Here is a 26,366-nt window from a genome sequence, read left to right as displayed (position 1 = left end):
TCGGTACACTAAATCTGAAACTCAACGCACTATCAGTACACGACGTCAATGACGCCGTTAATTTAACACCAAAATGTCTATTATGCCCTCAATTTTTTTTTTTAATAATTTTTTTTTCTGTTTTTTTTTTCCTTCGTTTTTATCTCTTTCTTCTTCCTTCTTCCGGCTCCACGAAACCCACCTCTGTTTTCATGTGAGAAGAAGCCCGAGCTCACCCACTTCAGCCAAAACCTCCCCGTGCTCATCCTCATGAAACTTTTACACCATAACTCTATCATACCCAGTAAGCTCCCTCACACTCTCCACCACCGTGTCACACAAAAGCTTAATATCCCCACCGGGCAGTGACTGCAGCTGCGAATCACCCTCACGGCCAGCTTCTGAGACTACACTGCCCCGGCTATAGACTGAGCCAGGTCCTCTATTCTAGCAGGCACCAAATCAATGACAACCCCAACATCAATCCTATGCAAAATCGTGTAAAGCGGCTTGCCCGAAACCCTCGAATGTATCCAAATTGGGTTGAGAAGAGTAATCTCAAAATATATCCACTATCTCCAAGATCATTATATGGAAAACCATTCCATTCACTAACAAAAAAGGAGTGAAAAATAGCTTACTAACAATCGTTCAAGCACAATAATGGTTCCAGAAAACATTCGAAAGAGAAGGGTTTTCGAAAAAAAAAAAAAAAAAAACTAGGGGAAATGTAACCCTCAACGCCGCCGTACAATTTTTCTCACTTGTTCCTCATGCATTAAGATTTGCGAAGGATTTCTTCAGAAGGAATCTCAAGCGTAGCTCCGGCATGGTCCTTTTCAGCCTTCACTTCGTAGCCACCGCGGGAGTTGAGCTTGGCCTGGACGATCATGGTGGAGATGAAGCTGGAGGCCTCGCGTGCCTCGCCAAGCAGTCTCTGGATCTCCTCCTCTGACGTCACGCCCCTATTCTCCTCGAATTTCTGACGAACCTCCGCCGCCGAGCCCTTGAGCATCACGGTGTCTCCGGCGAACGATTTCCGAGTCGCTCTCAGCAGCGATCTGTACGCGTTCAGTGCTTCCACTCTCGCCATCTCCACTTCTCAGTCTAGGCCTTCTCGAGCCACTAACTATTTCAGATCAAGCAAACGAGAATCAAAGGAGGAGGAGGAGGAGGGCGGAGCCAGCGACAGGGAGATTTCGGTGACGGGAATTCTGGGATTCTTTGATTTGGGGTTAAGGTTCTTCATTTTGGGACTTTTCCATTATGGAAATTTTGGGGTTTGAGAGAGATTGAGAGTCGTGGGCCTTCTAGAGGTGGTGGAAAGGTACGCCGTGATTTGCTGCAATTGTCACCAAACCACCGCAATTGTCACCAAAGAAGAGAGAGAGAGAGAGAGAGAGGGATCTGAGGAAGGAGGAAACGAATAGATGAAGAAAAATCAGAAAGGAAGAAAGGAAAACTGAAGAATAGAGGTGGGTTTCGAAGTTGGTGAGCTCGGGCTTCTTCTCACATGAAGAATGAAGGTGGGTTTCGTAGAGGCGGAAGAAGGAAGAAGAAAGAGATAAAAACGAAAGAAAAAAAAACAGAAAAAAAAATTATTTAAAAAAAAAGAATTGAGGGCATAATAGACATTTTTGGTGCCAAATTAACGGCGTCATTGACGTCGTGTACTGATAGTGGGTCGAGTTTCAGATTTCGTGTACCGAAATGATTGGTTTGAAACTTTATGTATAAGAATTATTAGTGACCTTTACTTGGTGTATTATTTGGGAAATTTTCCCTTAAATATATTTAAATTGCTCCTGCTTGTTCATATATATCAATTATCAAATGGTTTATCATGCTAGAGAAGTAATAAGCAACATGATTGACAAACAAAGAGTCGTGTGTGGATTGAGTATATAGGAGGGTCCAGCTGTCACTTTGCCCTTTGATAACCATTAAGAGCAAGTCCACCCGTTGAGGTTGGCAGGTCAATACTATTCACTACTTTTTACCTTTCATTTCCACTATCTAGGTCAAAATGTCAGATACTGTTCACAAAAGGTCACTCTGGGTCACTTTCTGGGTCAATTTCTTGACCTTCCAACTGACATTCGGTGACCTTTTATGAACAGTATCTGACATTTTGACCTAGATGGTGGAAATGAAAGGCCAAAAGCAGTGGATAGTATTGACTTGCCAACCTCAACGGGTGGATTTGCTCTAAGAATGATGTACTTGGGCCAAAAAAGGAACAACCGAAATAGAAAGCCAATCCCTTTTCCTCTAATTTCTCCATCGAAAGCTTTCTTCTTGACCTCCACGGAAGGCTAAATCGAAAGCGAATATGGGTTCCACTTCTAACTGCCCTATACACAGCTAGATAGATAAGACAGCTCCCGTTTGGAAATTTTGCATGAAAATGACTAATGCTGATCTCTGTGAATCAAACTTTTTATTTGGCTATTAACTTAACTTCTTATTGTTACAAACCTGAGCATGCGTTATATTAGCTTCAAGCATGACAGAACCACTTCCATTCGTTTGTCGTGATAGTTTAGAGAAATCTAAAAATACATCTTATAAAAATTAAGAACCTAACCATTCACATGTTTTATATATGCTTATTCATGCTTGGATATATGAAATAGCCTTTCTGCCCTTCTCCAAACGCAAGTATAGCTTAAATTAATATATTTGTTTAAGAAAAACTGAAATTGGGAGAGAATGGAGTCGTGCTTTCATTGATAATAGGAGCCTCTTTATATAGAGGATTACAAGCATAGAGATAGAGTTGTACATGAAAACATAATCGTACATTGATTGGATATCTACTAAGATTCTCCGAGATTATCTCTAATTCTAACCCTATTACCACAAAGTCAAGTAACCTAGAGTTTGGGACAGACACATATTCTGGATTTTCTTCAACACTCCCCCTTGTGTCGCCTAAATGTGGTGCTCCTCTCGTTGCCTCATTAAAAACCTTGCCGAGTAACAAAAACTCAGTAGGACAAAATAACCTAGGTCGAAGGGGGAAAAAGAGCACAACACACCCTTCACGTTTTGAGATCAACATGTAGACATCTCCCCCTGATGACTACGGTCATGGGAGTTTGGATAACTTCCGCAGACGATGCTACCAACATGTTTCTCGAAAGTGGAATTGGGCGATGACTTAGTGAACAAGTCTGCCACACTGTCCTCAGATCGAACCTAGTTCACTTTGATCTTGAGGAGAGTCTGTTGTTGCTAATTATGCTTGGTGTTGTCGCTTTTGATGTAGCCTTGCTTCATTTACTCAAAGCAAGCAGCATTATACTCATAAATGCTCGTAGGCTCATCTTGTGGTAGACTTCAAACCACAATTGCTTCAAACATGCGTAATTATGGATCCAATCTATATACATTCACAAATCACTTCTTGAAGAGCAATAATCTCTGCATGGTTCGAAGATATAGCGATTAGAGTCTATTCTGTAGACCTTCAAGATATCATGGTCTTTACCCATGGTGAACACTTAACCATTTTGGGAATGACCTTTGTGTGGGTCAGAGAGAAACCCAACATCAGCAAAACCTTCCAAAACACTTATGTCGTTTTAGGATGAGGAGAGGGAACACAGACCACTATTGGTGGCGTTCTTGACATATGACGGGTCCTAATCCATTGTCTCTGTAGGGATAGAACAAGCTCATATCAATCGTACATCTCAAGTACCAAAAGATATCTTTTACACCAATCCAATGGCGTCGCGATAGTGCAATAACTAACAAGTTCATTGCAAATAAGATGTCCAGTCTTGTGTATTGAGCTAAGTACAATAATGGGCCTATTATACTTAAGTAGGACACTATTCCTCTAGCACGTCTTCTTCATCATCTTTTAGATGAAGAGGATCATTTTCAGCATCAAGACTACGGATGATCATGGGGGTGCTTGAAGGCTTGACCTTGTCAAAACGCCTAAGCATCTATCAACACGATGCTCAAGTTCCAAACCGAGACATAATCGTGTTCTCCCAAGATCCTTTATCTCAAACTCGGATTTCAAGTGTTCAGCGGTTTCCCTGAACTCTTTAAGGGCTTCCAATGAAGATCATGTCCAACATAAACCGTGATAGAATCCGGAACTTGTCATAGAAACGCGCGGGCATATCCCTTCCTAATCAAGTAGTCACTTTAGTGAGCATTTCAACCTTATTGCAAACGCGCTCCGTGGTCAAGAGCCACTTGACTTTGGTAAATGAAGTTCACCATGAACCTTCATGTATATTCCTTATCTAGATCCCCATAGAGATACATAGTGACCACATTTATAAGCTGCATGTTCAGTTATTCGGAAACTGCCAAACTGACTAGGTAGTGGAGTGCAATGACATCCATTACGAGAGAAATGTCTCATCATAGTCGATTCCAGGACGTTTTGTGAGAAGCCTTGCGCCATAAGGCGAGATTACCATCTCCTTTTCTCATCACGCTTTCTAACGAAGACCCATTAGTCAATAGGTTTTATGTTAGGAGGTGTTGGCATCACTGGCTCGAAAAGCTTCCTCTTCGTTAGAGAATCCAACTTAACCTGGATCGCATCTTTCCATTTAAGCCAAATCTCTCTACGTTGGCATTCATTCATCAACGGAGCATGGTTCGATATCATCGGACTCAATAAACTCATGACAAACGAAATGCTCGACTACATCATCAATTATGATAGAGTTTCTATCCCACGTCTCATGTACACTAATGTAATTTTCCAAGAGCTCTATATTCTCAGGAATAAGTTCTAACATTGAGGCGTCCCCCAACGATAACAATAATCTGGAAGATACTCATGAGACTGATTTTGAGTGTCGATGATCCAAGGATTGGTTGTGCCAAAGTATCTTTCGAACCCACGGGCCTTCCATGCATCCTAGCTGGGGCCATGGCCTGTAACGCCAGAGTGCCACTTTCTACGACATTGGTGCCATGCCTACCTCCATGCAGGGTGGCGCTACGTCCTCTTGTAGGAACGTCCATCCTTGCAGGCATGGTTGCAGCATATTTGTGTGATCTTGTCACTTTAGTGGGGATCGAGATGAGACATAGTAGGGACAGACCACGACAATTCCTGTCATTCCTGTTGAACATCTGTGTTCTTATCTCCCCCTAACAACGGAAAGACTGTCTCATCAAAGTGACAATTCACAAATCTAGCGGTAATGAGATCGCCTAGCAAGGGCATTAAGTGGCGGACGATTGTTGGTGTCTCAAATCCATCTTAGTGGCCCATTTGTCTGAAATGACCCCCATCATAATGTGTTGTGGCGGCGCAAATAGCACATAAATGGTACAATCAAATATGCGTAAGTACGATACTGGTACCCAGTCACTAGCTGTAACGCAGAGATAGATTGAGTGGCAGTGGGTCGTAGACGAATTAGCATAGCTGGATGCGATATTGCATCACCCCAAGCGGATATAAGGAGATTAGTGCGCATTACCAATTTTCGGGCTACCATCGTAGTCGTTTCCACGAGACCATTTGGGTGTGTACATGGGAATATGATGTCCAACATCAGTCCCATTGCAATAAATATTGAAAGTCTTCAATGTAAACTCTCTAGCATCGTCAAGTCCAATTAACTGAATATGGATGATCCGAGGAATGAGCCCGTTGTCATATGATATGTACTAGGAGTGTAGTATAAGCAGCATTTACAGGTGGACAATGGCACACCACGCGACCAGCGTGTTTGCATGTCAACCAACATCATGAAATATTTAAACGTCCGCAAGTTGGTTGAATCAGTCCACAAAATCCCCAATGATTATATGTAAGAACAAAATGAGTATTTTCATATCCTTTGCATAGGACGGTCTCAGTCCTAATTTCCCTAAGGAATGGGTTTTGTAAAACGAGTGAGAGGCCTTAGAAGCAACCAATGATGATTTTGGTTGGGCCTAAGCGTCTGAAACGCTATTCGAAGCAAAGTTGGTGGTTCCAGCATCACCTGGGGCGCCATCATCATGATAGACGTTATCCATGGCGTTATGGATAGGGACTGTGCCAACCCTAGGCTGGTGGTGGATGGCGGCGGTGCCATAGGCAGCGGCGCCGGTCATATTTAGTCCAGGAATCAACTTTTGATTCGTGCTTTATTTCGCACGAAAGAATGGATGTCTGTGTGAAGTCTTTAGTAGACGGATCATCATATCATGACCAGGATGACTTATCCTGTCGTTGCAAATCCAATATGTGTCTAAATCCAAGAGATCTTATCTCATGACTTTATTGGATTTAATAGCTTGAATAGTGACATAGAGTCCACTAGAGAGACACATAAACTTCTCTAAGATGCACCTTTGTTAGCAATATTGCAAAGGAACTAATTTCCTTTTTCTACATGCGTTTTCACATGGAATCCGTGGGCTATTCATAGGGTGCGATTTTCCCTAGGAGCGTAGAGAGTTTCTATGACAGTAATCAAGGTGCCATTTGGCAAGGGGAACTTGGGCTATTCCATATCCTTGAACTAATACTGATGGCCCAGCCATCATAGTCACAAAGTAATATGCTCAGAATCAAAATGGAGTCATAATGAAAAGAACTCGAAATTTTATTCATTTAGCCAACGGAGTACATCATTGTCTCTTAACCATTTAAGAGAATCTAATCCAAATGCTAGCTAATGCAAAACAAAGGTAGTCGTTTGACTTCTTTCGGTAACTCCAAAATGAATATGACCAGGTGAGTAGAGAGATGTCGGTAGAGCAAAGCTCACTTAAGTACCACTTATCTTAAAACCTTCCTAGACATCATACTGAGTTTGGATGAGCCTACTTTGAAGAAAAACTAAACCAATGGCATTTAGTACAATATATGGCAATTGCCTATTACATCTCTTGGAAAAATAAAGACTTAAACAGAATTGACGATCTATTGATCCTAGCCAGATTTGAAGTCTTCAACCCTTCACTCTATATCATCTTCTTGATCTTCTTGTTCCACATAATGAGCTTCTCTTGCTTCACAATATGCTTTATAGGCGGTGACAATTTCTTCACGAGCTCTACAAATGTGTGCCCAATGACCGGATACTCCATATCAGGAACATTCATCTCTGTGCTCAAACTCCATTGATTGAAGTGCTTTGAAAGCGTCATTTGGATGGCTCTTAGTGTTGGTGGTGCCACCAACATGGCCAGAGGCGTTGCCTCCCTCTCTCTTTCCACGTTGACCCCTTCGGTTCCATGTTCGCCTATTTGGGCTGTTACCTTCCTCATTAGAGTGAGAATATGGACCAGAACGTCCACAATTGTCCCTACATTTAGGATTTCGCTCTTGGTGCCCTCCATTAGGGGCGTGACTATAATTGGACTCCGAAATATGCTCTTTTCCTATGAGTCTCAAATTATAGTTCTTCACAAGGATGGTGTCATACTTTTCAGCGACATTCATAGCTCCAATGAGCTCATGAAACCTTATGATCCGTCCTGCAGTAATATCGATTTGGTAGTTCTTAGCAACCATCAATGCATAGACAGGGAAGGTAGAGAGAGTCCTCTCAATCAACATCGCATCTGTGATATATTTTCCACAGAATTCCATTAAGGATTTAATGCGAAGTGCTTCCGAGTTGTAGTCAATAATTGACTTGAAATCACAGAAGCGGAGGCTATGCCATCTCACTTCTAAGTCAGGAAGCAAGGAGTCACGGACGTTGCCAAATCTTTCTTCGAGTGAGACCCACAGCCTTCTGGGGTCTTCTTTGTTCATATACTCGTACTGGAGCGAATCATCCATATGACGAGTCATTAGGATGATGCTTTCGTCTTATTTGCCTCGAAGGTTGTTCTATTTGCTTCCAAAGCTTGAGCTTGCTCAACAGTTAACATATCTTGGCTAGGCTCGAGAATCATATACAGGATTCCATCGGCCTTGAGATGCTGGTGGACATCACGAACCCACTTATGATATCCAGAGCCAGTTGTTCCCAATGGAGCGAAGTCCAGTTTGATTAGGTTACTCATCCTGAAAGAGAACAAGGAAAAGGGTTAGTTTCAGAGTGTTAACGTTAGTGATCCGAGGGACCTCTAGTTAGATTTAGTGAAAGAGAGAGAGAGATTGACACGAGATGTATAGTGGTTCACCTCCCGCCTTAGCGGGAGACTATGTCCACTTGAAAGCTTAACTAGTGTGTGTTGAGCCTTACGGCCTAACATGATTACAAAGTGTGTTGTAATGGAGTGAATGGTGTTTAAGTGGGAGGAGAGTTCCTTTTATAGGTGAAGGAGTGCTCTTCCTTTACATTTTCTTAGATGTGGGACAAGAACCCACTATTCTAGTGTAGAAAGTCTAGTTTGTGAGGGCAACTTGGCAAGGCCGGAAAGGTGGCTTCCCGGCGACGGATTTGCGACTTCCGGATACCGTAGCGTAGCTTGAACATAGGGCTACAAGATGCAAGTCTCGGTTGGGCCTCACCATGGCTTGTGGATGTCCCAAAGAGGGTGTTACTTATGCTTGGTGATGTAACAAATATTCCATATTGTTGGAGGTATGTACACAGAGCGAAAAAGGTACCACGAAAGCAATTAAAATTTCTGAGCGTAGTCGCTTACAAGAAATTAGGAATTTTTTAGCATAGTCGCTTCCAAGAAATCCGATTCCAAGAGGTATTGGATTAGATTGAAACAATGATGTAAGTGGTCGATCATAAATTCTCTACAAACTCTAAATTTGGAGATCTCAACAAGCTCCAAGCTTGGAGTGAGCACTAACCCCCACAGTTCGGCTTTTGGTCTTCCCTATGAAGAAGAAAGGGGGGGGGGGGGTAGAAGAAGGGAGGCTGCAAGTCTCAGAGAAAAAGAATAAAAACTTCAAAACTGGGAACTTTTAGTAAACCATACCTCTCAGGATTGCAGAGCGTATTCGATCCTAGTTGTAGAATTGCACACGAACTTCAGTCCAATACAGGCGAACCGATTTGTAGGATTGCATCGTGGTTTTGATCCATGTTATAGTATTGCAGGCTGCTATCAATCCTAGTTGCTGAAACTGGCAGACGAGAGGCGCGTGGTGCTGCTGCTGGCAGGTTGCGCATTAGGCAGATGCTGTGGGCGTGCATGGCAGGAGCGGTGTGCTTCTTGGGGCATGTGTTGCACGCTGGCTCGCGACGTGCTATCGATCCTAAGCTAGGATTGCAACCAGTTTGCAATTCTGGTCGAGGCAGATGGCGAAGCAGGTGCTAGGTAGATGCGATGCTATATGGGAAAGCGACCTGTGATGCCCCAGAAATTTGTAATTATTTTCCGATGATTTTCCGGAATTAATTTTATGGTTGTTGGACAGTTTCGTGGCTCGTGGATGGAGTGGAAGAGTTTCGGATGAATTTTTATTCGAAAAGTATGACTATAGGGGGGTTGCAAAGGTTGACTTTTGATACGTTGATACTCTCCAGAAAGTTCCTTCATGAAAGTTGTAGAGCGCGTCGATACGAGTTCGTGGACATGCGGAACGCGGAAATCGGAGTTCTTATGAAGAAGTTATGACTATTGGAAGAAATTTCCATTTTAGTATAAATAGTAGTTTCCCAAGTGGGAAACTTACTATTTCCATTTCCTTCTATTTCCGGAAGCCAATTCTTCCCTCTCTCTTCTCTCTCGGTCGACACCTTCAGAAACAAAAATCTTCTACTGACCCGACCCAAACCCGGCGATCCGACCCAGCTTTTCCGGTGACCTCTGCCGGCGAAACTTGCACAGACGAATTCGCCTCCTTGCTCCGGTCGTCCCTGTGGTGGCCTCTTGTGGCGATTCTCGGTGCAGGAAGAGCAGCAAGGCGGTACAGTTGGTGGTTTTTCGACCCGGCCAGAAAATACACCTCCGACGTCGGCGAGGCTTCAGGCCAAGCTTGGGGAGCTCAGAGCAGCCTCCTTGATCGATCTTTGGTGGTTGTTTGGATCGATTCACGTAAAACTTGGTTCAACTCACATTGGATTACTGTTCACGGCATGTGAGGTACTTTTCGACCCTTTATGCTTGTTTTCTGACTTCGAGCTAGTTATGAAAGTCCACAAGCATGCTTAGATGAAGCTTTTTAATGTTGGGAGTTTTGTGAAATATTGAGTTTTGGCCGGTGGTGGTGCGCCACCGCCTGTGGCGGAGTTCTGGCTGTGTTCCGGCCATGTAAGGAACTGTTTCTGGTACTATATATGTTCTACTCGTCAATACGAGCGTTTTGATATATAATATGCAGATTTTGGAGTCCGTATGGATTTGTTATGATTTTTACCGTTTCATATCGGTGAATTTATTCAAATCCTTGAGGATTTAAGTATCGGGTCGACTTGTGGCTTGGACACATCGATCGTGGAAGTGTTCCAGAGACTTTGGAGGTCTCGGATGTGGTTTTGCCTCTATTGGCGTCACCTTGGGAATTTTGGTTCGATTTAGGGTTTCGAACGTTATTCCTTGTGATTCGTTAACTGAATCAGAGTTGTGTTTCCTTAGGTACTTGACGAAGTATTCTTTGGACGGCTATTGTGATTGGCTGCTTTGTTCTGTATTGAAGACGCAACGGGAGTTTTGAGGTGAGTAATCTCACAAGGTTCATTTTGAAACGGAACACCTTATCGTTTTGTGAGTTATTGATTTAGCTGCAAACTATATGTTTTAGTGGGTTGTGGATTTATGAAAACAATAGGCATGAATGATGCGTTTTATTGTTTTGGGTTGTGGCTTTTGGAAAACAAATGATTGTGGAAATGTTGATTTCGATTTGTTTTGAAAAGCGTTGGGATTTGTGTATGAAAACAATAGGCAAGAATGATGCGTTTTATTGTTTCGTGTTATGCCTTTTCGGAAAACAATGATTATGGGAATGATGATTTCGATTGTTTTGAAAAGCGTTGAGGTTGTGTAACGTTTTGAGTCCTGTGCGACTGTTTTAACGTTTTGCTCCAAGGGACTGTGCGGCCCGAGGAACGGAGGTCTATGACCTTGGGCATGCAGTATATCGTAAGGTTGAACCTTGGCCGAGGTGACAGGTTACGATATATTAAGATAGAGCTCTAGTCTGGCTGCCATATAGGTAATTCATGGGGTAACGGGAACTGGTTATTGATAACTCATGACATTACGTGTTTTTAGGAAACAAGTGTGAGTTGCTTCCTTATTAACGGTTTTTAGGGAGACAAGGTGCAAGTTGTCCTCCTTATTAACGATTGATAGAAATCAAGGTGTGAGTTGCTTTCTATGGTACGTTATGGTACGATTGATAGAAATCAAGGTGTGAGTTGCTTTCTATGTTATTTTGATAGAAATCAATGTGTGAGTTGCTTTCTATGGTACGTTATGGTACGATTGATAGAAATCAAGGAGTGAGTTGCTTTCTATGTTAGTTTGATCGAATTTAAGGTGTGAGTTGTTTTCTATGTTTCGTTTTAAAAGAAACCAAGGAGTGAGTTGCTTTGTTTTATTTCGATTTGAAGGAAAATAAAGTGTGAGTTGTTCTCCTTTATTTCGTGTTTTATGGGATTAAAGTGTGTTTGGTTTCTCGATTGAAACGTGACTTGTGCGGACTTTTATCCTGTGATTGGGTGTGAGTTGTTTTTGAGAAAATGATTAAACTGAGGTTGTATGTTTTAATGTAATCTCCTGAACTAAATTTCTATGCAGGGATTACTATGATTTTATCGATTGTTTTAATGTAATCTCCTGAACTAAATTTCTATGCAGGGATTACTATGATTTTATCGATTGTTTTAATGTGATCTCCTGAACTAAGTTATATGCAGGGATTACTGCTTTTTGAATCGATTGCTTTAATGTAAATCCCTAAACTAAACTCTATGCAGAGATTATATGATTTCTATTGTTTGTTTTAATGTAATCTCCTGAACTAAGTTATATGCAGGGATTACTGCTTTTTGAATTGTTGTTTTGATGTGATCTCCTGAACTAAGTTTCAATGCGGGGATTACTGATTTTACTTAATTCGATTTTTAAGTGTGGTTGTGGTTGGGATTTGGTGTGAGTTGTTTCAAGTTACTCATACGGGCTTGCAAAAGCTTACCGGGTTTGTTGTGTGACAACCCGGTGCACCATTCAAACGGTGTAGGGGTTAAGCCTGCAGGTTAGGATAATCGTGGTTGAAGCTGAGATAGCTTGTTGGCAGCAGAACGGGTAGGAAGCAAATTTTGTTGGCTTTGCCATTGTTATGACTTCCGCTATCTAGTAAACTCTGAGGAGCATTTACGTTTTATCTTGTTGTTGAAAATTTAATTCGTAAGCTTGTATAATATATGACTCTGTGGACGGGTCAATATTGACATGGTAGGTTCAGGGCATCAATATGTATGTAGTTAAAAGGGAAAAAGTTTCCAGGTATTTGATATTGATGACTGAACGTTCACGCATATATAATTATGGGGTTATATATCGATTTTTAATTGTGTTAAAAATCAGGGGCGTGACATGACCGAACTTATGCGTAGTCAAGTAGTGGCAGAGGCTTGCAGCAGGAACAGGCACACGGACACGTAGGAGAGGTGCACGGCGAATGGCAGTGAATGGGAAAAAGGATTTTTTGGTTTTTGGCTTCTTGAAACTAGGGTTAGGGCTTCGTGCTGATAACGTGTTTAAAGAAAAATGAAATTGGGAGAGAATGGATCAGAGTCATGCTTTCATTGATAATAGGGGCCTCTTTATATAGAGGATTACAAGCATAGAGATAGAGTTGTACATGGAAACATAATTGTACATTGATTGGATATCTACTAAGATTCTTCAAGATTATCTCTAATTCTAACTCTACTACCACTAGGTCAAGTAACCTAGAGTTTGGGCCAGACACATATTCTGGATTTACTTGAACAATATTAGATTATTAGATTAGTTTAATTGTAATTGCTTGACCCTTGACGTATGAATTTAAAAGGTTAACTTCTTGAAAAAACCTAGAATCTCTCATAAAAACAGGAAGCCATTCTAACGAGAACCACTAAAATGAGACTAGTTGAAAATGTTCTAATCAACAGTTTAGGAGACCCACTTTTCAATTACATTACGGCAAATCAATTGTTAGATATTTATGTATGCACGAGCATATCACTTCTGAAAATTTTCTTCCAAATTGTTAATTGTTAAGATACCAAACTAGATAAAAATAATGGACGAACCAAAACTGTCAAATATGAACCGTTCATGTTCATGACTGATAAATCACAATTATGAATGTCTAAACGATTTTTAATTTTGTTGAAAAAATGCACAAATGATCTACACATAAATATCTAAACATCTTAAAGGTTGATTTGCAGAAATGTGATCGAAAAGTGGGTTGTCTAACGTAAAAGTCCTCAATTAGTCCTCATTTTAGTGGTCTTCCTTAGAAGGGATCCACATAAAAACAAGCCCAATATATTGCAAACGAAACCATGAAATGATATTTATAAACCTTGAACTTCTTCAGCAATTGAAATCTGACCTAGCCGCTCTCGCTTAGCTAGGGTTTTTTTCGTCGTTCCTCTTCGAAAATACCTTTTCCTTCTACCATGTCGGATCCCATTGCCAGCCTTGCTGCTACCTTTGCCCTCTCTGACGACGCACACGTCGACCTTGGCTTTGCTGGGGAGGCGGCGCTGCAAGATCCCCATCACTACATGGTGGGACGGCTGTTGACGAGGTAGCCAAATACTGCCGGTTTTCTTGGTACTATGTCAACGATCTGGAGGATGAGGGAAGGCTTATCAATCAGAGAAGTTGGGGATTGATTTGTTTTTGAGTTTGATAATGAAAATGACAGGAATCGGATTCTGCATGGGGGTCCATGGTTTTATCGTAATACTATGCTCTTTTTAGTGCCATATGATGGTATATCTGATGTGGAAGGTATCCCAATTCATTCTCTGGAACTCTGGTTTACTGTTAGAGGGTTTCCTTTTGGTCTACGTAACAAACTGTCCTTGTCCTTGATTGGATCTGCAATTGGACGGGTTCTCCGTTTCGATCAAGTGGCGTTGAATAGGAAGGATGAAGAGCAGAGGATCCGGTTGGTCGTCGATATTCGTCGGTGCTTTAGGATCTTCCGTAGCTTCTCCTTTTCTGCAGCAGTCGATGTGAATCTCATGATCGTCTATGAAAAAACCAGAGGATTGTGTAGAGATTGTGGGATGTTCATGCATTCCACGGATGGCTGTGACAAGCTGATTGCCACTGAAAGGGCAACATTGCATCCCCTCCGCCGGTACATGCTATGGCGGGTCTATCGCTCTTTGCAGTTGGTGGTGGAGCTAATGGCTCCGTAAGAGGTGCTCGGGCTAAGTCTGGAGAGGTTAGGGTTTTATCAAACCCTAGGAATGGTTTGAATGAACCTAGGGTTCCTTCTGGTTTGGGGTTGCTTCAAAGGGAAGCTGCAGTTAGGGCTACACATTACAAAAACCAAGCTGCATTCTTTTCTGCTCATCTTAACTCCGGGCTACAGGCAGCTGGTTTGTTGAAGAAGATAGTCAAGCCGATTCCTTTATCTATGCAGCCTAAGCATGCTCTGGAGAGCAATCATGTTACTGTTTCTCCTGGTGCTTTATTTATTCAGGCATTCAAGAATGGGGGTCCTACTGCTCCTGGATTGGGTAGTGACCCAGGGTCTCTTAGTGGACTCAAGAGGCCAGCAGAGATCATGATGCGTCCAGGGAAGAAGTTGCTGGCGTTGCCTGCACCGAATCTGGCTGGGGTTGTAGAATTATCTCTCTCTCTCTTCCATAGATGGATGACAGATTGATAATTTCTCCCCAAAAAAAGAAGAAGGCGGGTTGCCCCAAAGGATCCAAAAACAAAACCAAATTGGTTGGTTGTGTGGATGATGTCCTGTGTCCCCGTGTTAAGATTAAGGAAAGAAAACGTTTCCTCAAAAGGCTTGAGGATGAGGTGGAGGTCTCTCATGTTCCTACAGATAAGGAACCTGCTGAAACTATTGAAGAGGTGATGACTGCAATGGTTGATTCGGAGTTACCGATGAAGGAACAGAATGCTGGGAACAAGATGGAGGAGCAGGAAGTGGCTTCGGTTTCATCTACAGAGGGTCTGCATCCGGTTGAGGAGGTGATTACCTCAACTGAGGGTGTTGAGACTATTTTAGTTTTTGCTTGAGTGGAAAAGATCGGCAAGTTACTAATAGCTTCGTAGGTTTTTTATTTTATTTCGGAGTTATTTAGTTTCTTGCTTCTGCACTTATTCAAAAAAGGTAGGTGTACTAGGGGTATACTTTGAGGTATGCTTGGTTCCAGGTGTGCTTGTTTGGTGTACGCTATGTAATTGTTTTTTTAATGGCCCTATGGGCAAGTCGTTATTGTACTGCTTGCTGAACTTTATAATAGTATGACCTTTTCAACTCAAAAAAAAAAAATGAAATGATATTATCAATGGACTTGGACTTCTATTTCAGCTTAACTATGTACGCTGATCGAAGAAATGTCGATGCCTGAGACCAAGAAATATTTCATTTTCGATCAAGTGAGCAGAGCGTCGATCGAAAGCGCAACTATTTCCAAAAAGACAATGACAATGGCCTGCCAAACTTTGATAACCGAGCTAGCTAAAGTTTACACATCGTATGAATAGAGCCAAATTAATTGAGATTAATGTGACCATATAAGTTGTTTTCATATATTCAGCGAAATCAGTTTCATACATAATAGAGCTAAAAGCTAGCTGAGCCTTCAAACAACAACTAAGTGAAGAAATTACCTAGTGCACCTACAGCTACATATAGCACTGTTATTCTCAAACCTTTCGCTTTGGAATAACAATGCTCCGTCTGCCCTAAACATGGTTCTAATTATTTGATATGGTTCTTTATGTAGACTCAGGAGAAGGAGGTTGAACTCGATCTTACTATCAATGATGGCCGGAATAAAGTGCTATATGTCAGCAAGTTATATTGTTGTCACTAAACCTGGTTAAAGAAGTCCAAAAGAAAATTAGGGGTTGGACAATCTAGCACTAGATCAAACTCAATGTTTTAAAAGGCTAAGGCGTAGTCTAGGCGGTTTTGGGAGAGCCTCAGCACGGCATTCGCCTTGAGGTGTAAGGTGTAAGCTTTACGTATAAATGAGCTATAGTACTGGGAGAAGGATAACACAATGCATCAAAGTGTAATTATCTTAAACATATCATGACTTATGTCATCATCTAACTATAACCAAATTCCGGACATTCATGAAACAACAGAAGGATAATGGCATGGGAAGCTTACAGGATCTTGAAAGCAGAGGTTGGATTCAAACAGTCCGCAGCTAACCAATACCAGCAAACTTTTGGGTTGAGCCTCGGAATCTTGTAGTGTCGAAACTCATAAAGTCCTTGAGATAGAACACCACCACTGATGTCACTCCCCATTCCCCAAACATATAGCATGTTACAAACTCAATAATATACTGACTACATATATCAGAAATACATATTCTTTTTAACCAAAAAACACATTACAAATCAAACATTGAACATGAAACCATCCAAAGAAAAATCGAACCAGTAAGGATGTCATTGTCTATATCGAATTGATCGCAACTATCTGGTCTAAACAAAAATCCAACAAGAAAAACAACTCGAATTGATCGAAAAAAAAACAGTCGTTTTGGTGTCAAAAAAATAAAATAAAAAAATTCTGGGCGTTTGCTTTCAACGGACCTTTTGCGCCTGGTCACCTCGGCAGCAAAACAAACTCAATTTTATCAGCGCCTCGCTCTTTTTACGCCTTAAGGTGCACATGAGGCACGCCTTTTAATTCATTGCTAGAACTAGAGAATGTGTACGTGTCCAAATGCTTTGAACTAAATAAGACAATTAGCTACTTAGTAAACAGTTCCAACGGAGTGAGTTGGAACTGTTTACTACATACTTTGAGACCCTCTCTCTCTAAACACTAGAGAGAGAAAGTAGATCTGAAAAAAAAAACCTCTTCCCCCTTCTCTTTTGCCCAATCTTAATCCCTCTTGATCTAGATTGAAGGCCTTAAGAGTTGGGGGGAGGTCCCTTCTCCTTCATCCCTATCAGCGTCCTCAAGAATCTTCTGCTCTTGTCTCACCTTTGTGGTGTTCTTTTGCTCCCTTTGTGGTATTTTCTGGCTATGTCCAGTTCATTCCTGGCACTGTCCAGATCGGGAGGACATTGTTCCTCATCTCTTTTTTTCTTTCTTTCTCAAAGTCAATCAATCCCACATCTTTCCAGATCTTTGTTTACCCAACCCCAAAACAAGTCTTCTCATTTCACTCTCAACCTCCATGAGAGCTATTGTGGCTGCAATGATAAAGTGCAAGGCACTTACCTAGGGGAGTATGGGTGCTCACGCATGGGTTCGTCACCCCCCATTCTCCATGGTTCTGGTTCAAGGCTCTGGTTCTCGGTCCTCTTTCGGCAGCCACGACTCTTTCTTGGTTTGGGTCTTGATGGTGGCGAGTATAAGGTTGTTTTGAGGGATCTTCTTCCCTGGCTTGTTGGTTTTCATATGATTTGTGTTCTGGGTTTTGATTGGCATCTGTTATTCAACATGGAACTGCTTGGTGTACTGCTTCCGGCAACACATCGGCGATTCTACATGGTCGGCGGCGCTAGGTGGTCTGCAGTAGCTAGGTTTTCTGTTTTGGATTGGGCTTGTTCTTTGGGCCTATGCATTAGTTTTTTTTTTTTACAAGGGTTAGTTTCCTTATACTGGCTTTTCTGAACCTAGTTAGAAATTAAGTTTCCTATTCCTTATTGTCTGTTTAGGCCTGTCCATCCGACTTACTAGTTGGTTCTATTTTTAGCCTTTTAGACTAGGTTGGGGTAGCTTAATTGATCCCCATCACCAAAAAAAAAAAAAGACAATTAGCTAGTGCCGGTTGGCCGGCTCCTCTTCAGAATTTTCTCATAGATAACGCTTTATCTAGTTGCTAGGCTGATAGCTACTCTACCCCTTTAAGCTTTAATATGTCTCTCCACTTTACCTAGCTGCCACCACCAACGAGCAGTACTAGTCTTCATTAGGCTCTATTTAGCATAAATTTTCTCTTCTTTACACCTAAGAAGTTTAGTTTTGCTTCTTCTGGTGTACAATAGAGGCTGAATTCCCAGAACTAACAACTAAAGAATTGTTAGATGAACATTAATCAATCATTAATTTGTTTATGCATTCAAAAGATTAATTTATTAATCAGCATGCAAACCTTAACCATATCTATCTAGCTTTGTTCAATATAGTACGTCCTCCTCATTTGAGTGATGCATGACTGCTTCTTTTGTGGCCATGCATTAAAAGTCATGAATCTGCCACACATATTTGTGTGGCAAGCTTGTCATCGATCGAAAAACAAATTTGTTTGGCAGGCATGTCTGGTCAATTATTAGCAACATTAAGAGGTCGAATGAAATGACCATTTGGTCTGTTTTAGTGCTTCATCGGCCCCACTGCGATTAAAAAGTTTTGACTCAAATCTCCAATAAATTAGCATAAACCTCGTTTTTGTGAGTGAGCGGCCTTGAGTTGAGTTCAATTAGTGGATGACTAGTTAGTGCCGAACTAACAAAAAAAAAATTTGTTTAACGTTCTCGTGTTCAAAATTTTTGGCTCTCGACACATTTACCACTTCATGTGTTATGGGTTAATTGATATTTACTAATAATAGTAACAAGGTTGCCGGTTGCTACTTTGCTACTGTCTATGCTGTCCTACAAACCGACCATATGGGGCTGCTATATCCATCAATCTAAAGCAAAGGTTTTGATGATGTCAAGTCTAAGTGCCCAAAACCACGAAGATAAAGTGGACAATCAATGTGTTTAATTTGTTGGCACTTCACAGAAAGAAACAACTTTCCTAAAATCACGAAGAAGTGCAGAAATCAAGTTCAGTAACAACAGAGAATATGGTTCGTACAAATTTAAAGGATGAATCTGTTTCAAATTAACATGTCGATATCATGACAGATCAGCCAAATTGACTCACAGCCGTTTAATTCAATGTCTTCACGTCGACACAGATCGATAAGGGTACCTGGTTTTGCTGTGATGACTGCATCTATCAAACAATTTCACGTTTCTTTCTCAGTATATGTTTGATATATAGCTTCTACGTAAGCATTTCCTTCTCACCACGCACCTAATTGCTTGCTCAGTTTTCCTGTCAAATCAACCTGCGTAGGGTTTTCCTTTATCTTCATCTTTCTTACGCGTGTGCTCACAGCACAGTACATCTAACAATCACAGCCGTTCTTCAAATTTGGCCACCTTCTATATATACCAAACCATCTCTGCTCCTACTTCCCTCAACTCAAAGCAAACACCCATCTTGGCTAGCTAGCTTTCCGTTCTTCTTCGAGTACTAATATCACTACTCCAACTTTTCTGGGTGGCCGGTGCTATTAAGCTAGAGCTAGCTAGTTCTTCTGAGGTCCTATAGATAGCTAGCAATGGCCGGCTTAGATACTTTCAAAGACCAGCAGGTTTGTGATAATCGATTCTTTATTCTTCTTGACTAACTGTCCCCATTTTTACTCATTTCCATACTAGGTTTGTGATGGATATGTTTAACAACTGCCATTTACCTGTACTAGGGCAATGCATCTAGTCATTAATTGCTAGATCGATGCACTACTTCTTATAAATGAAAACTTCAATTAATATTAATTATTTCAGGGCTATGAAAAAGAAAAGAACCAAAGGATGACAGAAACTTGTACGATGGATGGAGCCGTTGATTGGAATGGCCGCCCTGCAATCCGAGGGAGAACTGGTTCTTGGGTTGCTGCAATTCTCATATTAGGTACATAATTAACCCTAGCTAATTAAGCTCCATATATATAGACACACTAATTACAACATGTATTTATCTTATTAATCTCGACATGTTTTATGTGATTATACCAAAAGCCACGTCTGTACTAAATTTTCAAATTTGGGTCTTGATGAGTCTCAATTGTCAAAACTTGGATTGTAGTTTGGTTCTTAATTTTCTCCATCATCAGTGTACATACTTCTTAATTTTTATTTTATTTTTTTATTTTAAATGGATAAATCCCACATTTTTCACAAAATAAACAAGGCTAATCACATATGCACATATCAATTATTTGTTCCTAAACATTATGATAATATTCTGAACCATAATTCACTATGGTATGTCGTTATATATTTCATAGAGTTTTCTTTCTTTAGTCAAATTTATGTTTCATTATTGGTTACACTTATATTCAGTATATTTTCTCTCTAAAATTAGTGAATCAAGGATTGGCAACATTAGCATTTTTTGGAGTAGGAGTGAACTTGGTATTGTTCTTGACAAGGGTGCTGGGACAAGACAACGCTGAGGCCGCAAACAATGTCAGCAAATGGACCGGAACAGTTTACATTTTCTCTCTTCTTGGGGCTTTTCTTAGTGATGCTTACTGGGGGAGATACAAAACTTGTGCTATCTTTCAAGTTATTTTTGTTATTGTAAGTTTCTTATTACCAATCAAAATCCTATTAATAAATTCCTGTACGATAAAATTTCTCCAAATATATGATATGAGCATAGATGATATAATTGAGCAGATATATGGTTCCTCTTTGGTAAAAAATTAGTTTTTTTTTTTTTTTTTTTTTTGTAAAAGTTATAAATAGTCCTTGTAGTTTGGAGTAATGCTCAAAATTAACCTTATGGTTTAAAAATATTTAATTTTACCCCTGTAGTTTGCAAAAGTAATTGATATTGGTCCAAATGCTATTTTTGACAAAAACCCCTCATGTGCAAGGATAATCATTTCAATTTAAAATAGTAAAAGAAATTAAATTAAATAGTATTGGAAAAATGAAACTAAAAAAATAGGAGGTTGTGGAATTCTGGTTTTTATTTATTTTTAATTTCATTTCCTATAAAATTTCTAATTTATTTTTTTTTGTTTTAATTTTTTTTATTGAGATGACAAACTTATCCTTATACATAACTTTCACATGGCGAAGTTTTTGTCAAAATTAGCTTTTGGACCGACTGTGATTAATTTCGCAAATCACATGGGTAAAATTAAACATTTTGGAACTACAAGATTAATATTGAGTATTATCCCAAATCAAAGGGATCATTTCTAACTTTTACCTTTTTTTTTTTCCTTTCCCTTTTGGCCGTAGTCGTGTACACAGAATATCTAGTTAGCTTTATTTATACAAAAATTCTTGCTAGTATATAATTATATATTCATGTAATTAATTTGTTTTACAGGGCTTGACATTATTGTCACTAACAACCTACCTATTCCTGCTCAAGCCTAAAGGTTGCGGTGATGAGCAATCTCCATGTGGAGACCATTCGAATTTTGAATTCGGCTTGTTTTACATCTCCATATATCTCATTGCACTAGGGAATGGAGGCTACCAACCTACAATAGCTACATTTGGAGCGGATCAGTTTGATGAGGACGACCCCAAAGAAGGTCACTGGAAAATTGCCTTCTTCAGCTATTTCTACTTGGCTTTGAATCTTGGCTCCCTCTTTTCTAACACAGGATTAGGGTATTTTGAGGATAAAGGAATATGGACTGTAGGGTTTTGGGCATCTACAGGCTCTGCTGGCATGGCATTGATTTTGTTTCTTTGCGGAACTCCAAGGTATAGGCATTTTAAGCCTCAGGGCAATCCTCTTTCTAGGTTATGTCACGTACTGGTTGCTGCAACAAGAAAATGGAAGGTCAAGATCACGTCAGATGGACATGACTTGTATGAGGAACACGGGAAACAATGCTCTGAAAATCAGAGTAGGAAAATACTTCACACCCGAGGAATCAAGTAAGTTCACATTTTTTAAGTTCTATTGAAATTTAAACTTAGTAGTCATTATAGTTGTCGGATCTTCAAGGTCAAACCTGTGATTTTTTAAGGTCTTTAAAAGTTGGGCTCTCTAATTGTAGTATGCATTTTTTTATATAAATTTTCCTGAAATAAATCTATAAATTCAAAATCGAACAAAATATAATATCTAAAATATTTATATTCATATAATAAGGCCGAATATGTTCCAAACCAAAATTTAAAAGATTAAGTTAAAATGTTACAAATTTGAACTATAAAAAATAGCCAACAAAGTAGCTAAAATAAAATAAAATATAATTTATAGTAAAATGGGTAGCTATGTTTAGCTAGGAATTTTGAATAGTTATAATTTCATCTCCTATTTTTTTTCCCTCCAAACGGCAATATTTGATTTGATAAGAACATTTGAAATAACTAGTATTGCTGCAGCAAAATTGTTAAGCCTATAACTATATTTTACATTTTATTTATTTTAATTTCAAATAAAGCTTATGTTGTTGCATATGCTCAAAAGATGTTCTACACCAAAAAGTTAAAGCTGGAATGGTCTACAAAAATGAGAGATTTACTTTTCTTTAACCTTGGGGTAATTGCATTGTTGCATATAATGTATGTTTACTTATCATATAAATATAATAATTTTTTTACTCCTAATGGTGATAGCTTTTATTTAATATATATATATATATATATATATATATATATATATATATATATATATTATGAAAAAAGTGTATATGTATTAAATGATGATGATTGGGCTTTCATCTAATATACACACACACACACAACAGCATATGATGGTCTAAAAGAAAATTTATTGGACCCCCCTAACTTTCTAGGCTTTCAGAAAAAAAAAAAATAATAAATAACGATGATGATTGGACTCTGGGCCTGAGGCAGCTATTTCTTGGGACTTGCCTCAGGTCCCGGTCTGCTGATCTTAATTAATTAATTCTCGATCTATTTTTAAACAAGATTCATACATGTTGAACAACAGGTTCTTGGATAGGGCAGCAATCGTCACATCAGAGAAGTTCAACCAAATAGACGGATGTGCTCCAAATCCATGGCGGCTTTGCACAGTGACACAAGTAGAAGAAGTTAAATGCGTACTGAGATTACTTCCAATTTAGCTCTGTACAATACTATACTCTGTAGTTTTCACACAAATGGCCTCCCTCTTTGTAGAACAAGGTGCCGTAATGAAAACCACCATCTCCAAGTTCCACATTCCCCCAGCTGGTATGTCAAGTTTCGACATCCTCAGTGTGGCAACTTTTATCTTCATTTACCGGCGAGTTCTCGACCCACTCGTTATCAGGTTACAAAAAAAAGGCCTCACTGAGCTTCAAAGAATGGGGATTGGTCTTGTCATTGCCATCATGGCTATGCTCTCAGCAGGAGTTGTGGAGTGTTTTAGGTTAAAATATGCAAGAACAAATTGCGTCACTGCCGATTGTGAGAGTCGAAGTTCATTGAGCATATTTTGGCAAGTTCCTCAATATGTGCTCGTCGGAGCTTCCGAAGTTTTCATGTACGTGGGTCAGCTAGAATTCTTCAACAGTCAAGCACCTGATGGGTTAAAGAGCTTCGGTAGTGCACTTTGCATGACTTCAATATCACTTGGAAACTATGTGAGTAGTTTGCTGGTTACGATAGTGATGAAGTTTTCTAGTAGGGATAATATATTTGGATGGATACCTGGAAACCTTAACAAAGGTCATCTGGATAGGTTTTACTTTCTCTTAGCAGCTTTGACTACAGCTGATCTCATGGTCTATATAGTTTGTGCCAAGTGGTACAAGTATATCAAGTTTGAAGCAAAGGGAGGAGATGATCACAATGAAAATATTAGGCAAGCTGAACTTGGAGTCTGATCAGTTTCTGAAATATTTGCAGTGTGTGGGCTAATAAAGCAAAGATGCATGGGATAAATCGTACAACTTATTTCGGTAGAATTTCTTTTTTATTACGACATATATAAGAACTGTTATTGTACAACAACTCATGAGTGGAATTCTAGATTTCCCACTTTAAAATGGGATACGAAAGCCACTAAACTTAGTATTGGACCACTTAATTCAGTAGAACAAACATTGCTTGCTATCACTACTACAAAAAAGGCCCAGATCAAATAGGGACAAATACTCATCTGTGCCTTTTAAGCAATGAATGGAGACAGAATGGGCACAGATGCCATTGTGAATTGTACATAACCTTTATTCAACCCTGTCTTCTACTTGTCCTGACATTTACCGAGGTGACCTAGTGTTTCATCTAGAACGCGCCTCAAGCGTGAGAGGATGTTGGTTTCGTGCCTTTTTTCTGGGGGGGGGGGTTTGTTACCCGATGGTGGCTCTGTGTTTAGCAGATCGGGTGTGTCTAGTGCGGTGAGGCCATAGATCTTGGAAGGCATTAGAGAAATTGAAGAACTTAATTAAAAAAGCTTCTCAAATGCTGCTTATCCCAAGAACATATAAAGGTGCCTTTTTTATATATTTTTTATACCATTTTATATCTCAATAGTCATTTTAAAATTTTAGAAAATTACACACAAGTGATCTTTTGAAACTTTAATTAGTGATAAGGCCACTTAATTGTTTTTGTACACATAGGGCCATTTGCTTCCACAAATTAATTCATTCCGGACAATTTTACCCTCCCACTTAAGAAACCCAATTAATTCCATTAGTCTACGCCCTTTACCCCCCTCTCTCTCTCTCTCTCTCTCTCTCTCTCTCCAATCATAGTCTCTCTTTCTCCGATCGCAGTCTCTCTCTCCTCAACCACAAATTTTCACACCTTTGGTCTCCGCCTCCGATTTCGACGACCACCGGCATGACGCTCCCCCCTTCTGATTCTGGCGACCACCGCCTCCGATCTGGTGAGATTCCAATCGGTCCAAGCTTGCAAAACCTCGAAACAGCGCTGCCACGCCTGAAGACGACGACGACGACAAAGAAGCTCCGATCGGAGCTACCTCACTGGAGTCCAACTCAGATCTCTCCGATTCTCTACTCGCCTGTGGTTTCTCTGTGAACTCGATCTCATGCTCGTACTTCGGCATTGAGATTTCTTGCCAGGCCTCTCCCCCAAGCCCTACGAACCGGCAAGTTGTTGCCGGCGGCCTTCTTTTGCCTCACCAACTCGGCCTACGGCTTCGTTGTCTCCAAGTCTCAGATTCGCATCGTCTCCCAAGTAATTTGCATTTTCCATTTCGTTTGAATTTGAATTTGTAGCTGCAAATTGTTTTGAAAACCTCGATTTTAATTGCTTAGTGAAAACTGTGAAGTAATTGTTCGTAGTATATTTGGATCGAACTTTTGTTTATGATCGATGAGTAGTATTCACTGCTATGGGTTCTTAGAATCAAATCAAAAATGAAAAATGCATTTTGAGGTCTTGCAGCTTACAATGCATGAATGCATTCCCTGTTAGGCTCAGAGGAAGCAAAAAGATTGACATTCTAGCTATTGCCATTTGTTTACTTTGAGTTGTGTTGGGTTGTGTTAATGCTTTAATCCGTTGGGGATCTAATTAACGATAAGTAAAGAGAGAGAGATTGACACGAGATGTATAGTGGTTCGCCTCCGCATGAGTGGGAGACTACGTCCACTTGAAAGCTATACTAGTGTGTCGAGCCTTGCGGCCTAACAAGATTACAAGAGATGTAATGAAATGTCAATGAATGAATGGTGTTTGAGTGGGAGGAGAGTTCCTTTTATAGATGAAGGAATGCCCTTCCTCTACTTATTCTTCGATGTGGGACAAGTTTCCACATATTTCTAGTCTAGTAAGCCTAGTTGTGAGGGCATCCTGGCAAGGGCGGGAACGTGGCTTCCCGGTGGCGGATTTGCGACTTCCGGATACCGCCGCGTAGCCTGAACACAGGGCTACACGATGCATGTCTTGGTTGGGCCTTGCCATGTCTCGTTGATGTCCCAAAGTGGGAGTTACTTATGCTTGGTGAGATAGCAAATACTCCATATTATTGGAGGTATGTACAAGTCCCCGAAGTCCCCAAGTAAGAGGAGCTTCTTGGTTGGGGAGTTCAAATCATGAAGTCATCAAGCATAAGTAACCGGGCGGTACGGAGCCCCTACAAGTCCCCGAACTCCGTAAGCAAGAAGGGACTCGTTAACCTGTACAATCAAAGACAAGAAGACAGGCATATGTAGAATGCTCGTTGCATTGGGCAACAAAATGTGAGGTGCATTGATATGCGTTGGCATATACAAACGTACGGGGTGCGTGATACATGTGGATGTATACACGCGAATGGCGCCGAGTACGATCGATTATGACGGACAAACTCGAGAGCGCGTATGGCCATGTGAGCATATGGATTACATATGATAAATGTAAGTTGTATGAGCGCTGCGAAGGTAAGCGTTTGGGTAGCGTGTAAATGATGAGTACGTGAACGCTTGTGTTGGCTTGGTTGTCGCTCGTATTAATGGAACGCGAAAAGAATTCAATTTGTCGGGAGCGACAAATGGTAGAAGAATTCCATGTTCCATTAACGTGTGGTGTGTCGAGTAGACATGAATGTGAAGATTGGGAATGCCGGGAAGGCGTGAGCGGGAAGCTCGAGGATTGCC

At 40.4% G+C, this 26,366-nt stretch overlaps 1 protein-coding gene and 1 pseudogene across 1 annotated transcript; one reads left to right on the top strand and one right to left on the bottom strand.

Moving 5' to 3' along the window:
- Nucleotides 1-687: 687 nt before the first annotated feature.
- Nucleotides 688-1,087, bottom strand: LOC133713481 (mitochondrial zinc maintenance protein 1, mitochondrial-like). The gene has a single exon (XM_062139521.1). It carries the CDS (start codon nucleotides 1,070-1,072, stop codon nucleotides 758-760), a length of 315 nt encoding a protein of 104 aa, XP_061995505.1. The 5' UTR covers nucleotides 1,073-1,087; the 3' UTR covers nucleotides 688-757.
- A 17,806-nt stretch (nucleotides 1,088-18,893) lies between these two features.
- Nucleotides 18,894-24,074, top strand: LOC133718611 (protein NRT1/ PTR FAMILY 7.2-like; annotated as a pseudogene).
- Nucleotides 24,075-26,366: the final 2,292 nt, after the last annotated feature.

The sequence above is a fragment of the Rosa rugosa genome, chromosome 6 (assembly GCF_958449725.1).
Source record: "Rosa rugosa chromosome 6, drRosRugo1.1, whole genome shotgun sequence".
In the NCBI taxonomy this organism is placed as follows: domain Eukaryota; kingdom Viridiplantae; phylum Streptophyta; class Magnoliopsida; order Rosales; family Rosaceae; genus Rosa; species Rosa rugosa.
This window is presented reverse-complemented; position numbering and strand designations above follow the sequence as displayed.